General features: G+C 39.4%; 1 protein-coding gene and 1 long non-coding RNA gene across 4 annotated transcripts in view; both read left to right on the plus strand.

Annotated features, from left to right (window-relative positions):
• The window catches only part of LOC137075286 (uncharacterized), a 116,996-nt gene that overhangs the window by 87,901 nt on the left and 6,824 nt on the right, over positions 1-22,271 (plus strand). The window lies entirely within an intron of this gene.
• On the plus strand, positions 10,943-14,010 carry sox1a (SRY-box transcription factor 1a). Its single transcript, XM_067443665.1, has one exon. The coding sequence runs from the start codon at positions 12,421-12,423 to the stop codon at positions 13,426-13,428; it is 1,008 nt and encodes a 335-aa protein (XP_067299766.1). The 5' UTR covers positions 10,943-12,420; the 3' UTR covers positions 13,429-14,010.

Raw genomic sequence — 22,271 nt, forward strand, 5'->3', positions numbered from 1 at the left:
GACTTTTAGGGGTGCTATATCTAAAATTTCACCTGGGTTAGACAGAGCCTGGGCCGGCCTTGCTGCAGCATCCCTAAAAGCAAACCTATGCCCTTGGTCAAGATGCGGTGTGTTTTATCTTTGGTTGACAGTGAACATATTCAGTTTCACTACTGATGAATGATTGCACAGAGAGAGATGTCACTTCACACAACTGCCCCTTTGTAATAGCATATGAACTAATATAAATAAATAAAAGCTGTTCTTTCTTAACCGTTTCTTTAAAACAAATCTCTGCAGGTTAGAACCATTTTTGTGTGGGTTGTTTTCAACAGTAAGTCGATTAGAAGACTCTTCCTCATGTAATACTGTCCTAATAGATGTATTAGCCATATAAAGGGTTGGCTGCTTTGTGCTAGCATGCTTTGCTACAATATAGGATTTTTATAGTGGACACTGTAATGGGAGCATAATTTCATCCAGAGCGTCAAGTTAAAGAAAAGATTATCTGGGTATGAGGCTTAAGGAACTGAAGGACAAAAGCAAGTATTTTATAATGTTCTCCACTCATTACATTATAGACGAACTTAAATTTACATGTACCCAAAATTTACAGAATTTGTTTTGTTTTTAACATTTATTTTCTCATCAAGTGTAATGGTCTGAATGTCATTCACTCTTAAATTGCATTATCATAATCCAACAAAACAAAATAGAATAAACAATGTTCACCTGACTTAATGGAATATGCATTTTGTGGCAAAGTAATTATCTGGGTTTCCAGGAAATAAATGTGTTCTTTTACTGGATGGGACTGAAATAAATTTAAACATTAATGGGTCCCTTGATTTGCATCAAAATAGTGTGTTATTGTCCCTCGGTGTGGGCTGATATTGGATGTGCATTTCTGTCGTTCCAAACCCTCACAATTTTAAAACGCATGGCAAAGTTAAATATGCTGATTAGAGGTCTTATCTGCGACATGGCCCATCTCATCACTTCTGTCAATGCCTGCTTCATTTTAAAAAAACTGCATTTTAAAAACCCAGAGTGGGTAATCGAATAAAAGTGAATTAGCGGGTGGCTTTTTTTTCCTCCCACAATTTTAACCCCAGCCAGTTGGCAGAAAATATTGCTGTAAGCAAAATTTAGTGGGGGCTTTTTAGAGGACCAGGCATCTCAGGGCATCAGGGGGCTTCTTAGAAGCTACTAGTCAATAGGAAACTTCAAGACATAAATGAGAAGCGAGAGAAAAGAGAGAGAGCAAGGAGGGAAGAAAAGGGCAGGTGTAGGTAGGGGGCTTTGATCCACTCAGACCTCCTTTACAATGATGACCTCATTTCAAACGCTGGGAGCCAGGAGAGGGAAAAGGAGGCGCTCTGCTCTCACCCGCCGGACTGTTACGCACACACGCGAGCACACATTTGCGCACTCAAAAAGTGGTGGGGTACCACACTGACCCTTTTTCACAAAAAAGGGGGAGAAGGGACCAAAGAGCTTTAATTTGGCTCTGGGGAGGCCCCTGCTAAGGGACTGGCTGCTCCCTGCTATCCTTAGGCTAAATTTGTGCCGCCTCCCCGGGGAGGGCAGGGGTTTGGGGCAGAGCAAGGGGAAGCATGCTGGGTCATTGGCTGGTGTTGACTTTTTCGCTGAGAGGCTTTTCGGTGTGTGTTGTTAGCGTGTCAGCTCTAATTAGTGTTGTGTAGTGAGGGTTAAATGAGATTACACAGTCTTCAGACCCCGCTGCTCAGCTCATGGGCATGTTAAATAGCCATTTCACACAAACACACACACACACACACACACACACACACACACACACACACACACACACACACACACACACAGTCACAATTCCAGCCGCTAACAGTTTGGATTCTCAGAGTTCGATTGTGATTAATTAAGTGCTCTCTGAGAGACCTCTGTTGCACAAGGCTGTATGGTTTTTATTGCTACTGTTAATGGATCAGATGTTTGTTTAGAAATTATGTTTTATCCACAGTGTTTGACCAGATATTTAGAAACCGCAGTTCATTTAAAACATATTAGGTTGTGGGTCAGTTTGACCCATTTAGATCTTTGAGTTGGTTTCTGATTAACCTATGATAGGTCCATTTGAAAAAACAAAAATTTGCACATAGAAATAAAATATAGATTTACTGTATTATGTGATGTTAGTTTCTAAACTACTCTCTGAGAGCATTTACTTTTATAATTAGCTTATGCATTGTAAGCTTTCATTTTTATCAGTTCATGCATGTTCATTTGGCTAGGAATCGAACCCATGCTCTTCCTGATCTGCTGTTTGACAATCAAGTTGCTTTTACAAGATGCTGTTTAGGAAATTCAAGATTCACTCGTGGTTATGTATTAAAGGATGAAGTACCACCATTATCAGTGCAGAAAATGTTTGTCTTTTATTTTGTATTTTTTGATTAGGTGTTTCCGGGTAGTTGGGCACATGTGTAGGTGGGTATTTATCTGAGTGTTTCCTGTTTTTAGTTAGACCGTGTAGGGGGTGAGGAGCCAGGAATGCTCACTTTTTGTTGACCTTTTGTAACGTTAAGAGTTCTAGTCCATATGGACTCTTAAATTATGACAATAAAACGTTCCTGTTTCATATTTTAAATGCATGAAAACACGTCACAAATCTTTCCTGCTGCTTAGCCTCTCAGCAGCTGTAGGCTGCTGCTATAACCATCATGCCTTCTTTGTCCAACTTCAATGAATGTTATTATTTTACCAGCCTGCACTCTTTATAATGTAAATACACAATATTTCAAAGACATGTTTAACTGATGCATTTAAAAAAAAAAAAAAAAGTCATCTGAATGTAGATTTTTTGACTATTGGTCTTAAAGGGATAGTTCACTTTGAAATTAATTTGAAATTTCCTGTGGTGTACAAGAGGTAAAAACGATATAAATTCTTTTTGTTTTCTCACACAAACCACTTGTTTCGTGTCTTCGGCCATCAGTGTGTACTTACGATGGGGGATTGTTTAATTTGGACTTCTCTGTGTATGCTCTTTGAGGTGGTGACCATAGACCTGCATTATGTGAGGCACAGACAAGAACGGTTTGATCTAAAATGATCAAAATTGAAACTACTGGGGAAACAAATACTCCTACATCTCGGATGCCCATGAGGTAAGCTAAAACATATCAAAATTTAATTTCAAAGTGAACTATCCCTTTAAATGTCTTCTATAGCCTTGTTACTGACATAGAGACCCACATAGGCTTTGTTCCTATTTCTGCCAGCCAAAATTCAAAGAAAGGTTTTGGTTCATATTTAATATTTGATATTATTTAATGCCTAAATGGTTATTAAAGTTAATTAATATTTATTGACAAAGGTCAGAATCGGTTATGACTTCATCGAGGCTGTCTCGCTGTTATTTTTCATTTAGCAGGGTGCAGTAATGAATGTATTTTAAGCCGCATTAGTCTCATACTGAAAATCCTCAGATATTGAAGGATAACTTTTTCTGCCTGTGTGTATAATAAGATTAAGGTTATTAGGAGAGGTATGAGCCATGACCCCATGAGGAGATGAGATGAGGGATTATGTCCCCTCCCTAATTTGAAAATCAACTTTATTTCAGGACTTGCATAGAGTCACTTTGATCACACTTTCAAAGACTACAAATGCACTTTTGGCTGATGATACAACTCTGTATGATGATCTAATTTCCAGTGGCATGTTTCATAACACTAATCTTTTATGGTCTGTTACAAAATAACCGCACAACGTATTAAAAATGTCACATAAAAGTGATGACATTTGTCTGATGGCTAAGAATGATGGCTCAAAGACTTGATGGACTCGCATTCTTTTGTTGCAGAGCCTGAATGCGGTGGAATTTGCCATTAACAGCAAATGCAATTAGCTGATACAAAATTACTCTCAGAGAAGAACGAATAAAATTCAAATTACTCACCTTAGTACATTTACATAGATTCAGTGCACTCTAAAGAGAGTCTGGGACGGCCTAGAGAATTCCCTGACCTTAACAATAATTAATATAACAAAAATAATCTTTGAGAATTTCTAAAAAACATGCAGTTAAGTGTCTGTCATGTACTCACCTTCATGCCAAAATTGCATGCCTTACTTTTTTTCTGTTAAACAAAAAAGATATTTTGACTTTTTTTCCCCCTTACAATGGAGATGGATGATAACTGAAACAGTTTGGTCACCATCATTCTTCAAAATATCTTGTGTTTTACAGAATAAAAAGTCACAAAGGTGGAACTTTTATAAAGAAATACATAGTTTGAAAGAAGTATATGAAGTAGTATGAATGCAGACTATACTCTCAATTTGCCATATAGCATAAGAATAACAAAAGTTGGGGTACAGTTATGTCAATGTTTTTTTAATGATGTGGACCTTGACTCTCATATAGTAGTATTTCTTCAGTGCAGTGAAGGCTGCTGTGGCTTTATCCGCCAGACCGGTGTGCGCCTGTGTAATTCTCAAAAAGTCAAGCATAGCATCCGTCACCAATAATAGGTACAGCTGAGAGCTCTGGTGCTAACAAGGCCTAAGTGGGAAAGTGGTTAACAAGGAAACCATCGGAGTCTCTCTAATGCCATCCCCTTCTATTCCTTCCTTCCTCCCCCAACCATACCCCCCCCCCCAATAGCCCTCCATCCACTGCATAGCAACCATTGTGCCTTTACCTCGTACTGAAAATGACATGTTTACTCTTGACCAATAGGACTGGTGTGCTATATTAAAAGGCATAGCATTGAAATGCATTAGCGCTGTAAGATCCGTTCATCTTGCGCTCTTTTCTCCATCATGAAATTTCTCTCACAAATTCTCTTTGCTTACATTTTCTTGTCTCTCTCTCACTCTCTCGATCTCACCCCTTTCCCTGTTAACATCCCCCTCATCTTCTTTCCCGTCCTCTCTCCCGCCTTTCTCTGCCTTTTTCTAGTGTTTGGGGGTCTTGCCTGATACCCATTAGCGTTAGGGCTTATTACCTGGGTAATGAGCGACACAGTGTCTAATTAGCCAGGGCTTGGAGAAACTGACATCACTCCAGCCCTGGAGCTGCCACTGCCATTAGCAGAGCTCCTCTAAGTGATCTGTCTGTGGTCTGTTAAAACCATTACATTCATTATGGATCAATCAAAGGAAAAGGTGTTGCGGCTAATTGAGGAGTGGAACAATGCTTAAAATCTTGCCGTAATTGATGGGTAAAAAATGAAAATAAGAAAAACACCCCATCGATGTCTGGATAATGGGTATATACGCTCAGTGTGTGATGGATAGATTTTCTTGCATAATGGATGATTGGTTTCTGAGTGAACATCCTGTGTTTTTTAATGAAATTATCTTGAGCAATACCTTAACATGTCCAGTGAGAAGAGCTCTGTAGCATTATTTGAAGGTTAGCCAAGTTAACTTTTTCTTGTACATTTTTTTTCTAGAATATCCTGGGTTTTCTGTTAAATGCATTTGGTAGATGCTCAACCATAATCTTGTCACACTTGCCCTGTTTGTTTTGCAAATTTTACCTTTTTAGACTAATTTTGAAAAATCTTAACTTTTGCATCTGATAACAATAGAGTATTGTAAAAACTTTTATTTATATATTTATTATTTTTAGAATAAGCAAGTATTCAAAAGGTTTATAGTAAACATTTGGATTACACTGTGACTTACAGTTTAGTTAACCAAGATGGAAATATAAGGTAACTACATGGGTTAAGATAAGTTCAATATAAGTTCAGGGTTAGTACCATAGTTATTATTTTCCAGTTATTGTAATTTTACTATATAATGTACAACATTTGCACTGACCATTTACTGTGGTGAATTTAAAAATGTTTAATATGGAAACAGTCCAAACTGTGTCCGATAAATTACTTTTTTTAATTTGGGACAAATCCCCTCTGCCACATTTTGTTTCATTTGAGAGATTTGGAAGTTTGCACAACCAAGTCTGGTGAAGTTAATGCATTTGATGGCAAGCTTGGAGAGGAAAGGAGGAACTATTTGGACTTAAAAGCCCCAACACACTTTTAGATTTGACCCCACGATTTTGCTTTCCTTTTGGTCTCATGGCTCCTCTCTCTCTCTCTCTCTCTCTCTCTCTCTCTCTCTCTCTCTCTCTCTCTCTCTCTCTCTCTCTCTCTCTCTCTCTCTCTCTCTCTCTCTCTCTCTCTCTCTCTCTCTCTCTCTCTCTCTCTCTCTCTCTCTCTCTCTCTCTGTGTCTTAAAACATACGAGGCAGCAGACAGCTCTGGACAGAGATATGAGGAGCCTTCAAAGCCGTGTTGTGACTGCTGTTTCATCTCAGTACAAAGGGTTATGCCGAAATGTGTTCCGCCTTTCAGTATATTTTGCATTTATGCTAATGATGCATAAATCAACAGGGTGCTTTTCTCGGTACTACCATATGAATCTGTAAACAGACCGAGGAAGTTATGCCATCAAATGTGATTTCACTTTTACTATTAGCTGCATCCCTGAATCTTTTTGACAACCAGACGTTTCGATAAGTTCAAAAAAATGTATGTCTTTAAAATTGTTTTTATGCTATTCTTTTTTCTTGCTTTTTTCCTGTAATGGCTTCAGCATAACCTTGTAAAACAATTCAGGCAGCTCGAGTTTGCCCTGTGAGTTCATTTAATACTAATCAAACTTGATGAATTGAGTTACTATTTGATTAAACTAAATGATCGGCAAACATACATGACTTCACTCAAACTAATCCTCGTAATGAGAGCGTAATTGCCTAAAACAAGCAAATAATTCCACCCAGCAGAGTGATATCGACAAATACTGATGAGGCCTGCTAGTAAAGGGTTACAGTATTTGTTTACACAGGAGAGCTGTGGCAGAGGGAAAAAAGGCAGGATTATTTGTAATTACGTGTGCCAAGTGTTTAATGCAACAGATTGGACACAATAGCAGTGGCAGAATCAGCTGCATATGAGTCCTCCATTATCCTGCAGTGGTGAAGTCGGGAGACAGATTGCCGCCGTAAGCAACACAGACAGGCTTGACACCTGCTCACGGCTCTCCCGCTCATACCACCACTGGGGAGAGGAAACCTGATTAACTGCGCTGTGCTAATAGAGAGAGGAAATTAACACAGCGGTATCCTGGTGAAGGAGAGCTATACTCAGAGAGGGGTGTTTAACCAATGGCAGCCAGAAAAGCCATGGTGAGAGATTAATGAACTGTGCAGTGATGGAGCTCAGAGTCGTGCTGTTGATGGGGCTCAACAAGTCTCTGTTTGGGGCTAATGATTCTGCGAAGACACTGCACACACTATAGCTCCAGATAGCGGCATAAAATTAAGGGCAGTTAGACATGGATAAACCTAATCGCTGCCTGTTGCCATGTAATTACTTTTCATAACACTGTTCATTATATGTTAGAGCGTAATGCTATTCAAAATATTCATTCTCTTTTGTTTTGGTTGTTTGGTTAAATCTGTGTAAATGTACATAGTATACACAAGTTCTTCCCATGTTTAATATGTATGAGGGAGGGAGAGATGAATGGATGGAGTGTGCAGAATCAAACTAACTCAGTGCCTGAGTGTGATGGTTTGAATCTGCTAGAGATTGCTGCAGTGGTTGCCTTTAGGTATTAACAAGTGTCAGGCTTTCTTTTCATTGGGTATCATGAGGCATCTGATAAAGTCTAGACTGTGGAGAATATCCCCTTCAATCATTGATAATACCCCTAAAGAAGTCATTATGGCATTTAACTTGGAGCTGAGGGGGGAAATGCTATTATATATTTGCAGCTGATGGTAAGACTCTCAAAACTTCATGTTTTTGGAGTGAGTTGGTGTTTGCAGCCAGGTCAAGTGAGTTTGTGGAATAGCAATTTGTTATCTTGCACATGCAGCATCCACATACATGTCATGTGTTAACCTTACTCTTTCCCCATACTTTATCCTGCCTGAACAGGCATTGAAAAGTTTTGAATTTGTATGGTTGTAGAATGATTGAAAAGATGCCCAGAGTTTTGAGAGAGCACAGGGAGACCGAAGGTTGAATGTTTGCAATCAGATGGCAATGATGTGTCTTCTCTGTGAGTTCTTCTGAACGACAGCATAACAGTTTCCCAAAGCCTGTCAGAACCATGTGGTGGCAAGCTGCTGCTGCTGCCCAAAAACCTTCAATGACATCAGAAGGCTGGAAGAAACATGTTTGTGGCTTATATCAGAGTTATTGAATATGTACCATATTTTGACATAAGAAAGTTGTGCCCGTAGCCTTAGTGAACTTGTGTTTGGTTGAACAATTATCTTTTTTTTGTTTTTTATGTATTAGGCTATTCCACTACGGTCTTCAACAGGGCTAAATGTTTAAATGTAGTTTGCATAATACGGTTTGATTTCAAGCAATTTTTTTTAAAATAAAGAAAATATACATTAAATAATGGGAATATAAGTTACCATCAACCATTAAGCTTATTGCAAGAAAAGTTAAGTAGCTACACTTAATGTTCAAGTAGGCTATTGTAAATATTTTGGTAAAAACTCTAGTTATTCTGTAAAGCCAACAGTATAAGACTGATATGATTTTTGTGCATGAAGTGAGCTAGTTTTTTCAGTGCCAGCAAAAAGTAGCTCTTAAATGCGATTCTTTAAGATTTAAGGATAGGCTATTCTTATAAGTTTGGGAAGAGTGAGAATGACCGTATTAATTAAAGTTATTAAGCGTAATGTTCTTCAGAATCAGAGGCACGCAGCAGGGGCGACGGGGCAGACTTTTGTGGTGATGTCGGCGTGAAGGCTAGAGTACAGACCGTTTTTCGGTGATGCTGCCGCGGGGTCCGTTTTTCAAGTTCGTTTCCAAGGAGGAGAGACGCCTCGCACCAGGGCTCCGCCCCCTTCTCCTGAATACGCGAGCAGCTGCTTTCAAACCCAACTGCTCAATTCCATTCATCCTCGAGAGGGAACAAAAAAGTGGCTATTTATTAGAATACTTGTTTTGTATTGTTCCGCGTCACACAAAAGGGGCTTTATTATGTAAGAAGGAACCCTTTCGCCGGGAGAAACAATAACTTGAAATTGTCTTTAGAGTCTATAATAAATTTCATTTTCTTGTCTCTCTCCTCAGTGTGTAGTGAGTGGTGGGACTGGGAGCTGGGTATGGCTGGCCTTGGCACATTAAGTGTAGGTTTTTAGCAAGGATGGCGGTCTGGCGAGTGGCTTTGGCTGGGTTAGGACAGCGATAGCACCGGTAAGGACGATTTTACATCACTGCAAATGAGGGACAGTGGAACGTAAGTTTATATAGCTTTCAAACAAAATGTAGATTATGTATTAGCTATTTTCTGGCAAAACGCTTACATTTAGATTAATTAATTTCTTGCAAATGAATGTTCTCATGTAGAAACGTGATATTTGTAGACAGTGATGTCGTTTGGCTAACTGATTATTTAGAGGAAATGAAGTTCGGTACGTAGCCTAAGCACGAACTGCGCCATAGAGCCTGCAAACGGAAAGCTGTAATTGTCGCCAGTTATAATGAGCTATATGATCGCATGATATAGGCTACTGTGTGTCGTCTTAAGTGATTTTAACGCGATTTTCCCCCTTGTGAACAGACCGGGGACTTCTTTCAGACTACCGATCGGTCCAGTCTCGGCAAACTCGCATTTTAACGGAAGATTTTGAAATAATTGCCATAAGACTATAACATGCGTTCGTGTTTACAGCAGTAAGCGCGAACAATTATTGTGGGAAGTCAGTTTATTTCTTATCCTTTTGTTTCTTCTTTTTACATTTGCAGCTTTAAAAGACAACCCGCAATGGCAAAGCCATCTCAGTTGTCCGTGAATTAGCCAAACATTTAAATAATGTTTAAATAAAGTTTAAATGTAAAAGTTTACATTTATCAGGCTAATTATATTAAATTAATACTTATATTGAAACCTGTTAGCCATGTGTCTTGTATTTTTTCTCTGTTTACAAAATAACTTGTGAGTTGTGACTATTGTACGAAATGAACTTTTAGACTGATCAACAGATCACCATCATGTGTTTAACAGGATATCGTTTGCAAGCGTCTAAGCCATCGTCTTACCACAACCCTTGTTAGGTCAACCTGTTCACAAGAAGAGCCACACAAAGGACTTAACCAAATTAGGTTAAACAAGTCTGCAACAACAAACAAGTTTAGGACGCTTTAATTTTGCAATAAATACTTTCAGCTCAACACGCATTGAAAGCTCATAGTCAAGATATGCATGGGCTACAAATATTAAGCAATATATATATATATAATATTATTATATAATATATAATAAACTCCCATTCGATTATTTATATTTTGGCATCACACATAAGTCCTCTCGTTCCATCCCCATCCCTTGCTGCCACAAAATGTTTTGTGACACACATTTGAGACGTGTTAAACCGTCACTTCATTTTACTTTTCAGTCTTTCGTTTTTTTTAATTACCAAGGACATCTCTGTAAATAGTGTGTGTTTTGGACAACTGCTGTAACCCCAGCTCTCGCACGTGCGCTAACAGTGCCCTATTGCCCCCAGCGCGCGCAAAACAAAGACCCTGTGAAGAGCGCGACACTGGAGCAAAATGAGAACTGACAGAGTATGTAGTTTCAGGAGGGTCACAATGTGGTTTAGCCCTCTAATCCGAAGGACAATTAAATGCATGAAATAATTTTTTTTTTTTTTTTTTAAATATTTAACAGCCTAATCGTTCCCATAAAATAAATAATTTAAAATTGATTTGGAAAGTTTGTATGGCACATATTTATGTTTTGAATACAATCAAATAGCCTAACTAATATAATTTCTACTAATGTAGGATTATATTATATTATTATATATAAATATAGGTGCGTGCTTTGGTTTTGGCATATTTGAAACAAAAAAATAGGCTATCATAATTTAAAAAAACAATGAATTTGTCAAACCTTCATATTTATTAATGTGTAGTAAAATGGTTTAATAAAGTCATCCCATGTATCATTTTTTTTTTAGCAAAATCATAGGGAGAAAATAATAGAAACCTAATTTATCTATTTTATCAACATAAAATAATAGGCTAGACATTAGAGACTCTCACTATATAAATGAAAAACCTATAGCTAAACTATTGTTAAATGAAAAGCCATGTCAAAACATGCTTTTCGTTCTTGGTTTAGCCTAGCTGTGTGGGTCACATAGCCTATTCAAAAATATAGACTACCAACATCTCTAAAGAATATATATTAAAATTGTATGTCTTATGTGTTTTCAAACTTGATGGGGAAATAGTACTTTTACTGTCCAGGGAAGGTATATTTGTCTTTCATCAACGTTTTTCTCGATCGGTCGTTCAATTGGATCACATTTTGTGCAATTATCCTTGCATTAAATGAAAACCAGACTGAAAATATTATTAACCTATAGACGACGCCTTCATGTTTGCATTGTCGTCACTATATATTGCCTTTTTATTTTAAGATAACTTTAGAATTTCTGAGTTTTCCATATTTTGCAATTTTACGCGTAACAAAATCTCAGCAATGCACCACCAGACGGCAGTATCCTCGATTTAAGAACCTCTATTTAAAATCGTTGTTTAACTCTTCAAATATTATATTGTTGTGTTGTTTCAGTCAAACAATAACTAATTATTACGTGAATTGTGTGTGTTGATTATCTTTAGATAAAAAAGAAAAAAAAAAAGATGAAGGCTAATTAAATGCAAAGTGAAACGAGGGTCTCGTTTAAATCTATATTTTATAACAGTGATAAATTCGTGTCAGACAATTTTCATCCCTTAAACAGTTTTATTATCACAGATATAGCTGACAAGTGGGTGGATACCCTAGACGTTTTTTTACACAAAGATTTGGAAAAACCTCACGAGGAAGCGTAGCAGCTATTACAGTTATTATAAAGAATTAGATCCTATCTTGTAATGTCATCTAAATGGATAAAATCTACCATTTGTCCTCTTGTTCATTTATTGCAACCATTGAAGAGGCTCAAACTGCTACCTCAGTATTTACTCTACTTTAGAGGGGGCGGTGCTGACCCTTCGTGCACCCCGCCTACTAGTTCTTTCCTCGCTGTCTACGTCACTCCACCGAACTCCATGCAAATCGCATCTCGCTGGAACGCCATTGGCCGCTCGCTCATTTTAATCGCTGTCAAAACGCATCATATGGCCGCCGCTTTAACTAACTCTTCAACTCCACTAGGAAAAGTAACTCAAATGCACGTTCAATCAATGTGGATGTGAAACGGCAGTCGGAGACCACACTAACCAGGCTACAGGAGCAAAAAGAGACCCTGAAACTAATAGCAAACGGTTGGGAATAAGCTGAATTCCACATTTGACCGGAGCTCCACTGGCTCGTGAAGCACCTGCTTCAAGCGGACTACAGAGCGCCGAAAGTTCATGCTTTTTCTCTGCTAGCTGAAAACTTTTAAGCCACTTGAATGTATAGCATGATGATGGAGACGGACCTTCATTCCCCTGGACCCCAAACCAACACGAATCCGGGGCAAACGGGTCCAAATTCGGGGAGCAAAGCCAACCAAGACCGCGTAAAAAGACCCATGAACGCTTTTATGGTGTGGTCCCGGGGCCAGCGCCGAAAAATGGCTCAGGAGAACCCCAAAATGCACAACTCTGAAATTAGCAAAAGACTCGGTGCTGAGTGGAAAGTGATGTCAGAGGCTGAAAAGCGGCCCTTTATTGATGAGGCGAAGCGGTTGCGAGCCATGCACATGAAAGAGCATCCGGATTACAAATACAGACCGAGGCGCAAAACCAAGACCCTGCTTAAAAAGGACAAATACTCGTTGGCTGGCGGCTTGCTCGGCGGTGCAGGTGGCGGGGTCGGAATGAGTCCTGCAGGGGTCGGCCAGAGGTTGGAGAGTCCTGGGGGTCACGGAGGCTCGGCCAGCGCTGGCTACGCGCACATGAATGGCTGGGCGAACGGCACGTATTCCGGCCAGGTGGCCGCCGCGGCAGCAGCGGCTGCGATGATGCAGGAAGCTCAGCTCGCTTACAGCCAGCACCCAGGTAGTGGGTCTCACCATCACCACGCTCATCACCATCACCCGCACAACCCTCAGCCCATGCACCGCTACGATATGACTGCTCTTCAGTACAGCCCGATCTCGAACTCCCAGAGCTACATGAGCGCTTCTCCGTCCGGCTACGGTGGGATATCATACACGCAGCATCAAAACTCCAGCGTCACTTCTGCGGCCATCGGCACGCTGAGCTCGCTCGTGAAGTCCGAACCCAATATAAGCCCCCCGGTTACCACACACTCCCGAGGCCCCTGCCCCGGAGACTTGAGAGAGATGATAAGCATGTATTTACCGACCGGGGAGTCCGGAGATCCGTCTGTGCAGAGCAGACTGCATGCCTTACCGCAGCACTATCAGAGCACAACTACCGGAGTAAACGGAACTGTCCCATTGACGCATATTTGAAACCGCTGATGGAAAGTGATGGGTAACACTCCACCAAAAATATTTACCTCTTTTTTTAGATTGTCATTAAACTACTTTTGTACAGAATGTTTTATGATGTTCTTGTAATTTAAAGGTAAATATTGTTTCGAATGCAGTTCGGAGAGGAACTGAGATCTAATGAAATGTATCACTTTCAGCGAAACATTGTTTAAATATTACGTCTTTAAAAATGATTCTGACAGCGTTTCTGGCCACGCCAAGAAATATGCGACACACTGTTATTCTTTAAATATTTAAGTTTCTGTGCAAATTGACTTTTGAGTTGATAATAACAAAAGTCTAGCGTGAATAACACAATGAAATGTTTTTGAGAGCCCATAAAGAGTTTCCTGCTTATTACATTTACCAAAACGTTTGTATACGTGAATTAATGTACCAGATTTATGTTGTAAAATTTCTTGTAAATTGTGAATAAGTTTTAATATTTCAAAAGACTGGCACGTCACTGCTGCTGTACATAATTTATGACATGCATTCCTGCCAGTTCAAATCTTAACCTTGCGTTGATTCATGGTCTAAATAAAATTGGAGAAAAAGTTACTCTGCTCTAAATTGGTGTTAGTTTTGTTACCTATCAGACTTTGTCATTTAACATGTGTTTGATTTACCACACATAGTGGACACTTTCTCTTTCGTTGATTGAAGACAAAATATTAATCGGCAGGTGTTAAAACTTTACGTTGCTTAAAACCCTTTAGTTTTGAATGTGTGTATTTTACTTTAACTACTTGAACTGCTTTACTTTAAGCTTTAACTGCAGCTAATGAGATCTTTGAAAGTATCAAAACGGGAAAAAAGTATTTTCTAAATAGGTCACTTTTGATTTCACCCGTCATATGAACTTGAATAAAGAAAAAAAAACAAAAACAAACACACACACATACACACACACATATATATGCATTAGAGCCTTTGTTGTGAAAATCATCTTATATAGGCCCGTAGCTACCTTTTTATTTTAAATGTCATAATTTTGTTAGTTTATCATTTTTCGTGAGTCATTTTATGAATTGCCTTTTTAATTAGCCGTCTTCTTATGTAAAGTTAATTATATATGAATAATTTTAAAAACATAAAGATAAATTAAAATCTAGAGAATAAAATAAATTTTGTTTTGCATAAATACAAATATTATGATTACTCAATGTTGTTAAAGTCGCCTTTAAAATTTGAATATATCGTTTGGGCTACTAAAGATACCTCAAATCTATATGTTTATTCGTAATTTGAATAGTTTGCTTAGCCTACTTGTATAATTAGACTGCAGCTGTGTACCTACTCGGTTCGCCATTGCTTCTTCCATTGTAGACTTTGATTGTTACCTAAGGTGTATAATTTTGCGTTCTTGAAAACAAACTATCATTATACGTGTATCATGTAGGTTAAGATTGGTTTGACAACTTGCTTCACATTTCGTGCACCGAAATTGCATTAACTAACGTTGTCATTTTGACTGTCACCATAATATTTGTTTAACTATAGCAAACCGATTTATTTTAACCATAGGTAATTTGGCTATAGTGATTAATCAATTTTATGGGTAAATTGTGTTTAGGTAAAAATCCTTACTTTTGAAAATGTCACCTGTTAGTAGGCTATACATCTTGTCTCGCTTGTTTAAAAACGTAATATATGTCAAAAGTTGTTTCACTCGAGATGTGTACAATATTTTGGATAATGAAGAGCTCATGTTTTAATTTTTTTTAAATAGATGTCCTTGTTACATGTAATAACAGTAAATTATGCATAATTACATGCAACTTACCCCCAACTAAACCCTAATCCTACCCTAACCCTTTAGTATGTGTAGTTGATTAATATTACTGTATAATTACACTGTAACAATGACACTTTAAAATAAAGTGTAACCTAGATTTAAATTCGCACATGAAATCTCACGAGTCCCGTGAAGAATTATGTGAACATAATGTGATCTGAAGCAGGGGCAGAAGGGTGTTTAACAGTAACCTGGATCAGCCAGCAGAGACGCTGACCTCTGGGACAGAAAGTCAAAGGTTATTACAATGACATGCAGTCTCCCTTGGGGTTAGTTCAGCAACAAGTGTCAGAAGTGCAAAGACACACCGTAGCACCAGACGCCCCTTTTCTCGTTGGGGTGAGAATGTGAGGCCTTCAAGTCTGCAAGTGTCTCTTCACGCACTTGAAATAAATATGATGCAGAACAGAACAAGACGTGCTATTACTAAAATGTACATCATAAACTGAACGGTCTCGGTAGCAGCATTTATTTCTTTTTTGACAGACCACTTTCTATTTTTTGTGTTTCAATTCAGTCAGGTTTCTTTCATGAAAACAGGTCTTACATTAAACTGTCAATTTTTCTGAACACACACGTTACTTTCCCCTTCACTACATGAGAAGGTCCACTCAGTAGCCTTTTGTATTTATCTCCATTTATCTACACGGATTAGCGTCGAAAACAGAGAGGCGGAGAACCAAGTCACGGCACTCGCCAGGTTGAAGAGAGGCGTTCTGGTAAATTTAACCAAAATAATTTACTACCCAGCCAAAATAGGGGAATGCACGCGGGTTGGGATGGGTGAAAGGATGGGATGCAGTTCGAGGTGGGAGGGGTGGCGGTGGACTCGAACCAATAAATCGTCTCAACGTGCGATACCCTTATCTTGTAGCCACCGATATATTCTGTGCTGGGAAGCCATCAACACTGCTGGCTCGTATGAAAACTCCCGATCTCTTGCACTCGCTGTCCTAAATGGGGATAATTAGCATCACTTTATCACGCCTCTGCATATTTTCTCCCTTCTCCAAAAAACCCGGTACGCTGCTATTGGTCGCTGCTCTGTCACAGAAGATTACGGAGACAGATTGCACGGAACGAATGTGCTGAACGAGATTAGGGAGGAATAGAAATAGCAACTGGGCCAATAAATTCCTCGCGAGGGCCTTATCGTGCAATTACACGTTGACATGTTTAACAATCTTGCTGCCTCTTAATCCTGCGCCCTTCCAAGAGGCGAGATGCTGCGCCGTAATTTCTGCAGTCTGCGATTCCGGAGCAGTAATTTAAGCATGTATGCACAACGCCACGAAAAAAGCAACTTTGTTCAAACTTTTATTTAGCAAAATGTTGCAGTCTTTCAGCTAATTATGAATTATTTGTTCCGTACCGTGACCAACAGTCTCTTTTTTGTCGCATGTAAATCAGCCCCTTAAGTTTCAGTACGATTTTTGTCTGAATTGCGTCATTATTGCTCGGAAGAGCAAACAGTGGGCTAATTCAGTGGACTAATTTAGTGATGCACCCATGGGATTGCTTTTCACAGATTTTCTCATGTTGTTGTGCATCACTGAGAATCCAATTACCATTATAAAACGACTGCTGTTCAAAAAGTCTAGACTGCTTTATCTAAAAAAAATGCTAGATGACCAATGCAAGGCTATATGAATTTTTCAAGGCGCTTATGAAGCAAACTGCTTGTTTAATAAACTACTCTTCCGTACCTTAACTGTCTGTTCTCTCTCTCTCTCTCTCTCTCTCTCTCTCTCTCTCTCTCTCTCTCTCTCTCTCTCTCTCTCTCTCTCTCTCTCTCTCTCTCTCTCTCTCTCTCTTTCTCTCTCTCTCGCCCTCGTGTTCGGCAGAGAGGTCTGTGTAAGGATGATTGTGAGAGACTCTGCTGGAATTTGGCAGGCCCGCTGCTTGGAGAGGCGCCCCACGCTGTGACTCCCATTCAGCGGTCCAGCGCGCTGTGAGGTTGGGAAGTTTCACTGAGCCGTGCACTCAATGGCTCCACAAAGCTGATTACAAGCCCCAGCGAATTCCTGAAGGGACCGGGCAGCCACGCAGGTGTGCGGGAAACCGGGGCAACCCTTCAGAGTTATAGTGACAGAGCAAGACAAACCGGGAGACCACACAAAAAGCAAAGCGTCCCATGAAGCGGCCAGGGATTTGGTGGGAAAAGAACACCTTAAATGTGTCCCTTGTGCGAAAAGGGAAGAGAGGAGAAACTTTCCGAAGGCCTGTTAAAATGATGCACAGCCTTCTCAGGACCGTGTGCTGTGGGTTCAGGGTTAACAACGATTCATAAAGCGTAAAGGCCTGCACACCCTCACTGTGCCCAATTCATTCTCCCTGGTGCGAGAAATCTACATCAATGAAGCAGACAGCGTATTTAATTAGAGCGGAGTCTAACTATCAATTACTCAGGAAAAACACAGGATCCCCAAGGACCAGTAATCAGCGCGCCAACAGTCGGCCGCGCGCTCATTACAGCAAAGCGACAGGCGGGAATAATAATCAGGGCGCGGCGACGCATCTGCCTACAGTATTTCCACCGCATCCTGTTGCCTCTCAGAACTTTAATAACTCGTCGTTTTTACCCAGTTTCGCCCAGTGTTAGGAGGACATGACCCTTGTTAATGTTGTTGCTGTATAAAGTTTGACCTAACGTAAGGCCTAGGCTAGTTCATGTTCAGCTTCCTTCAGTTTAAAGGATTCGCTTAATTACCTTTTTTAAACTAAATGTATTTAGTTCAGTCCACCTTAATTAGTAAAATATAGTTTTTTTGTTCCCAGTATAGTTTTATGCAAGGACCTGAATGAAAAGAGTATATTGAAAATAATTATTTGATTGACTCGTTTTTGTTATCGTTCCGTTGATTCGTTTTTGGCAATATGAAAAAACTTTTTTGGCATTTAAGAGGATAATTGATCATACTGAAGTCTCTATTGGGAGAGGAGGTTATAGGTTCAGGAGAAGTGCAGGGAATTTGCCATGAGTTAGGCTTAGTTTACATAAAGAGAGATTGCTATATACAGATGTCATTTCAGTCAGTGTTCTTGAGATTTCTGCCAACATATAGCAAGCTAAGTTCTTAATTTTATTGGGTTTCTACTCATTCCAGATAGTCATTTCAGGTTGACTTTACATGGATAAAACATTTTTAATTTCACAAATTAAGCCGAGCCAAATGAATTATTTATTAAATATAAAGTATTTTTAAGTGCAGCATCTTTTATTCACTGGCCAACATTTCCTCAGTTTGAGCGAGGGCCCAGTCTTACTTTATGCGGCTAATTTAATCCTCCACAGAGTCAACAAGGGCTAATTGAGATCAGCGGGGAGCAAACACCCATTCACAATCAGTTTCTCCGCTGCCCTGGATTGGCCCGTTAAGTCGTTTTGCGTGGGGTTTAGAACTCGGAAGTAACAATATTGTGGACGTCTATAGATCAAGACTATGTTTGATTCCTGAATTATACACATGGCAAAGGTCTCTGAGATTTAGGCATGTTTCAGTTCCCATGCTTAGCCTTATAAATATGCTATAAATCTATTCCAGTCTTGGCCTCACCTGTGTCCTGTCACCCCTGCTGTCCTCATGTGATTAGAGGACAAAAGCACTTACCCGGCCCGGCTATGGTAGTCAATCAACCACAACGGACTATGCTAATTGAGGGGAAAGGCGAGAGGAAGACGAACAGTGATCCCAATTGTTCGGCGAATTTCACAGCTCAGCGCAGCTGCAATGCTACTATTCTTTCCAAATACACTCGTTCATCACTTCTAACACAATGCTACTGCAAACCGAAGTTTGTGCGAACAGGAAGAGGATTCGCAATACTCGCGAACGTCGCGATTTTCCCAGAGAAGTTGACATATTAGATCAGAAACAATATCAATGTGGCATAGTGTACAGCCGAAGAGATAAATGAGACGCACTGTAAAGTTGTCGAGGAGCTGTCCAGGTCCTGAAATAACATCCGGGGATGTTCTGCTGGGCTATATCACGAGCCACAAATCTTAAGATAAACAAAACATGCTACTTTTTTAAATTAGCGCTTTGCATTCTTTTCTCTCTCTCTCTCTCTCTCTCTCTCTCTCTCTCTCTCTCTCTCTCTCTCTCTCTCTCTCTCTCTCTCTCTATATATATATATATATATATATATATGTGATACTTAGATTCGCCTTGACACTCGACTTTCTTGGTCGAATTTAAAATTAGTCAAAGTTGCTTCAGGTTTTTGGACAGATGCAATAAAGCCATGATCTTAAGCATTGCTTCTTGTCATAACGAATGTCTTGTGATCTAAAGATTTGTACATACATGACGTAGCACATATGCAGATATAAAGATTTTAAGTATTTAAAAATATATAAATATTTCAAGTCTCGTAATTTAGTTCTGACCAGCCTTTGTTTCTGTTGGGCTTTCTCCCGTTTTTCAGTCTGAGATCAAATATGCACCTAGAAAACAACTTGTAGCACATATACAAAAAGAATGACAACTTTAACTGTAAATTACTTTTTCCTCGCATCTAGTTTGACCCATCTCACAAGATGCCCTTCCTCTCAGCAGGTGTCAGAAAATAGGCCTGAGAATTGTTTGTGTTATTCCGCTGCTGGAGTCCCACTGTGCTTCTGTATTTTCTGATGGGATAAACTTTGACTGTGTCTGATTGTGTTGCTTTTACATCTGAAAGGGGGAGGGAGAGACAGAAAGAAACAACAATAAAAGAAGTTGATGTTTATGGATTGGTCATTGATTTTGTTGCTCTTGGCTGTATGGGCCCCTTTTTTTAATAAAGACAGGCAAGGATATGGAAGCGTGTACAGCAGCGCAGGCTAAAGCCATAGAAGTGGATGGAGTCTGCGTGGACAGTCACTGACAGTTGAAGTACCTGCCCCGAGGACCGCGTGACGGATTGGGGTCAGCAGGGTTAGGGATGATAATGACACACCCCACTGAGTGTTATTACTTAAAGACTGTGCTGGGCTGAAATGACATTGTAATGGGATGGGGCTTTTGCCACGTTTTCACCGCACTAGTTGCTCTCGCTCGGCAACTTGCTTCCCGCTTCTGTGTCCTCTTTTGTCTGCCATGTAACTGCTTCTTTGCCATCCCCTGTCTGTTTCCCTGTCCCTCTTTCTCTCATTCTTTCCTATTCTTTCTAGGGTTTTCTTGCATGCATTACAGAGACTCACTTTTATGCATGCATAGGTTCCTGGCAGAATAAGCAGACATTTGGTGCATAACTTTTGCTTTCTTCCTCTAACACTGAAAAAGCGTACGTGTGTCTGTACTAGCTTTAGTGCACCTTTCATGCTACTGAACGCATGGCCTGTCTGGCTCAGATCATGACTGGGGCTTTACAACAAGCTTTAATGAGATCATATTTATTAAGACTCAGACACAAGCACTCATGTTTTGGGAAAGTTATCGTAAACAAAACTCAGATACCTTTTCTACTCAAAACATTTAAATTAAAACATTGTCTTTTTTGTTTAGTAGTATATTGTAAAAAAAAAAGAAAAGAAGAAAAATAAACACTGCCATCAATAACATGGTCCAAAGCATATAGATTTTATTGTTTTTGAGGTGTGTTTGTGGTTAGTTTGTGGTCTGCAGTGACAAGCCCCTGGTGTGATTAAAGGTATTGTGAGTAATAAGTAGCTTTGCCTCTAATTCTTTCAGTTCTCAGATGGATTCCCTGTGTTCATATACAAAGGTTTTTTAACCCTATAGTGGTTACTTTCTTCTAATACTTAAAAATGTATTCAAAGTAAACTAAACCCTTTGGGTATGTGTGTGTATGTATGTGTATATATATATATATATATATATATATATATATATATATATATATAACATTTTATTTGGTTTTTGTGTACTTCAATCTTTCATTTGAAAACCATGTTTCTAGCATCTAGAAATGCTTTTCTTTAAAACAAAAAGAAAAAAAAGAAGAAGAAGAAAAAAAATGAGTTTGGCAAAAGTGGATTCCAACTCTGGTCGATTGCCACACGTTTTACTTCCCTACGCCACTGCTACTGTTGTTGATGGATTTTATACTTTTGTCTGTCCCAACCTGACATTACATCTGCCAACAAGTTTGGCTATTTGCACTTAGTGTAAATAGACTCTGATTATTCTAATAGTTTCGCAGCCATTGTGGGCCCCCCAGATAAGGCGAGAGCCCCAGGCGCCTGTTGGATGGGCCGGCTCTGGTTCTGCTGTAGATTTGCTGGTGTGTTTGGGTTCTTTATCCTGTTCCATGACCCAATTTGGGCCAAGCGTTAGCTGTTGGATGGAGCTCATAATCATTAACCCTCCATCAGCGAGATGGACTGCTGGTATGAGGTGCTTGCGTTCATATACTTTTAATTTTCGCCTAACTTGGCGCTGTCCATTATGGCCAGACATCTCCATATTGGTTTGTTCTTTTCAAAGGACATTATTCCAGAAGTCTTAAGGTTTGTTCAGATGTAGCTTTGCAAACCTAATCCTTGACATCATGTTCTTTTTAGAGAGAAGAAGCTTTCTCCTGGCAACCCTTCCAAACATGTCATACTTGACCCATCTTTTTTTAATTGTACTGCCATGAACTTTAACATTTAACCTGTAGAGTCTGAGGTGTAGTTCTTGGGTGTTTTGCTATTTCTCTGAGTCTTGGGGTGAATTTTTTGGTACGTCCACTCCTGGGAAGGTTGGCAGCTGTCTTGAATGTTTTCCACTTGTGAATAATCTTTCTTACTGCAGAATAATGGACTTCAGTTTATTTGGAAATGGCCATATAAACCTTCCCAGATTGCGGATAGCAACAAATTCTCTAGGATCATTGCTAATGCAATTCCCTCTTTGGAATTGTGTTAACACACAAACCTGAATGCTCCAGACCAGCAAACTGGCAAAACTTCTGCTTTTATAGAGGTGGTCACACTTGCTGATTATCAATTAATCAAAGACATTGGATTAGCAGTGCCTTACTGTGACTTGTCATCTTAAAGGGATAGTTCACCCAAAAACAAAAATGTGATGTT

This window comes from Pseudorasbora parva, chromosome 5 (genome assembly GCF_024679245.1).
Source record: "Pseudorasbora parva isolate DD20220531a chromosome 5, ASM2467924v1, whole genome shotgun sequence".
Classification (NCBI taxonomy): Eukaryota; Metazoa; Chordata; class Actinopteri; order Cypriniformes; family Gobionidae; genus Pseudorasbora; species Pseudorasbora parva.

What these genes read in the sequence shown, in the direction of transcription:
- sox1a (XM_067443665.1), top strand. Translation starts at nt 12,421, where the DNA reads ATGTATAGCATGATGATGGAGACGGACCTTCATTCCCCTGGACCCCAA.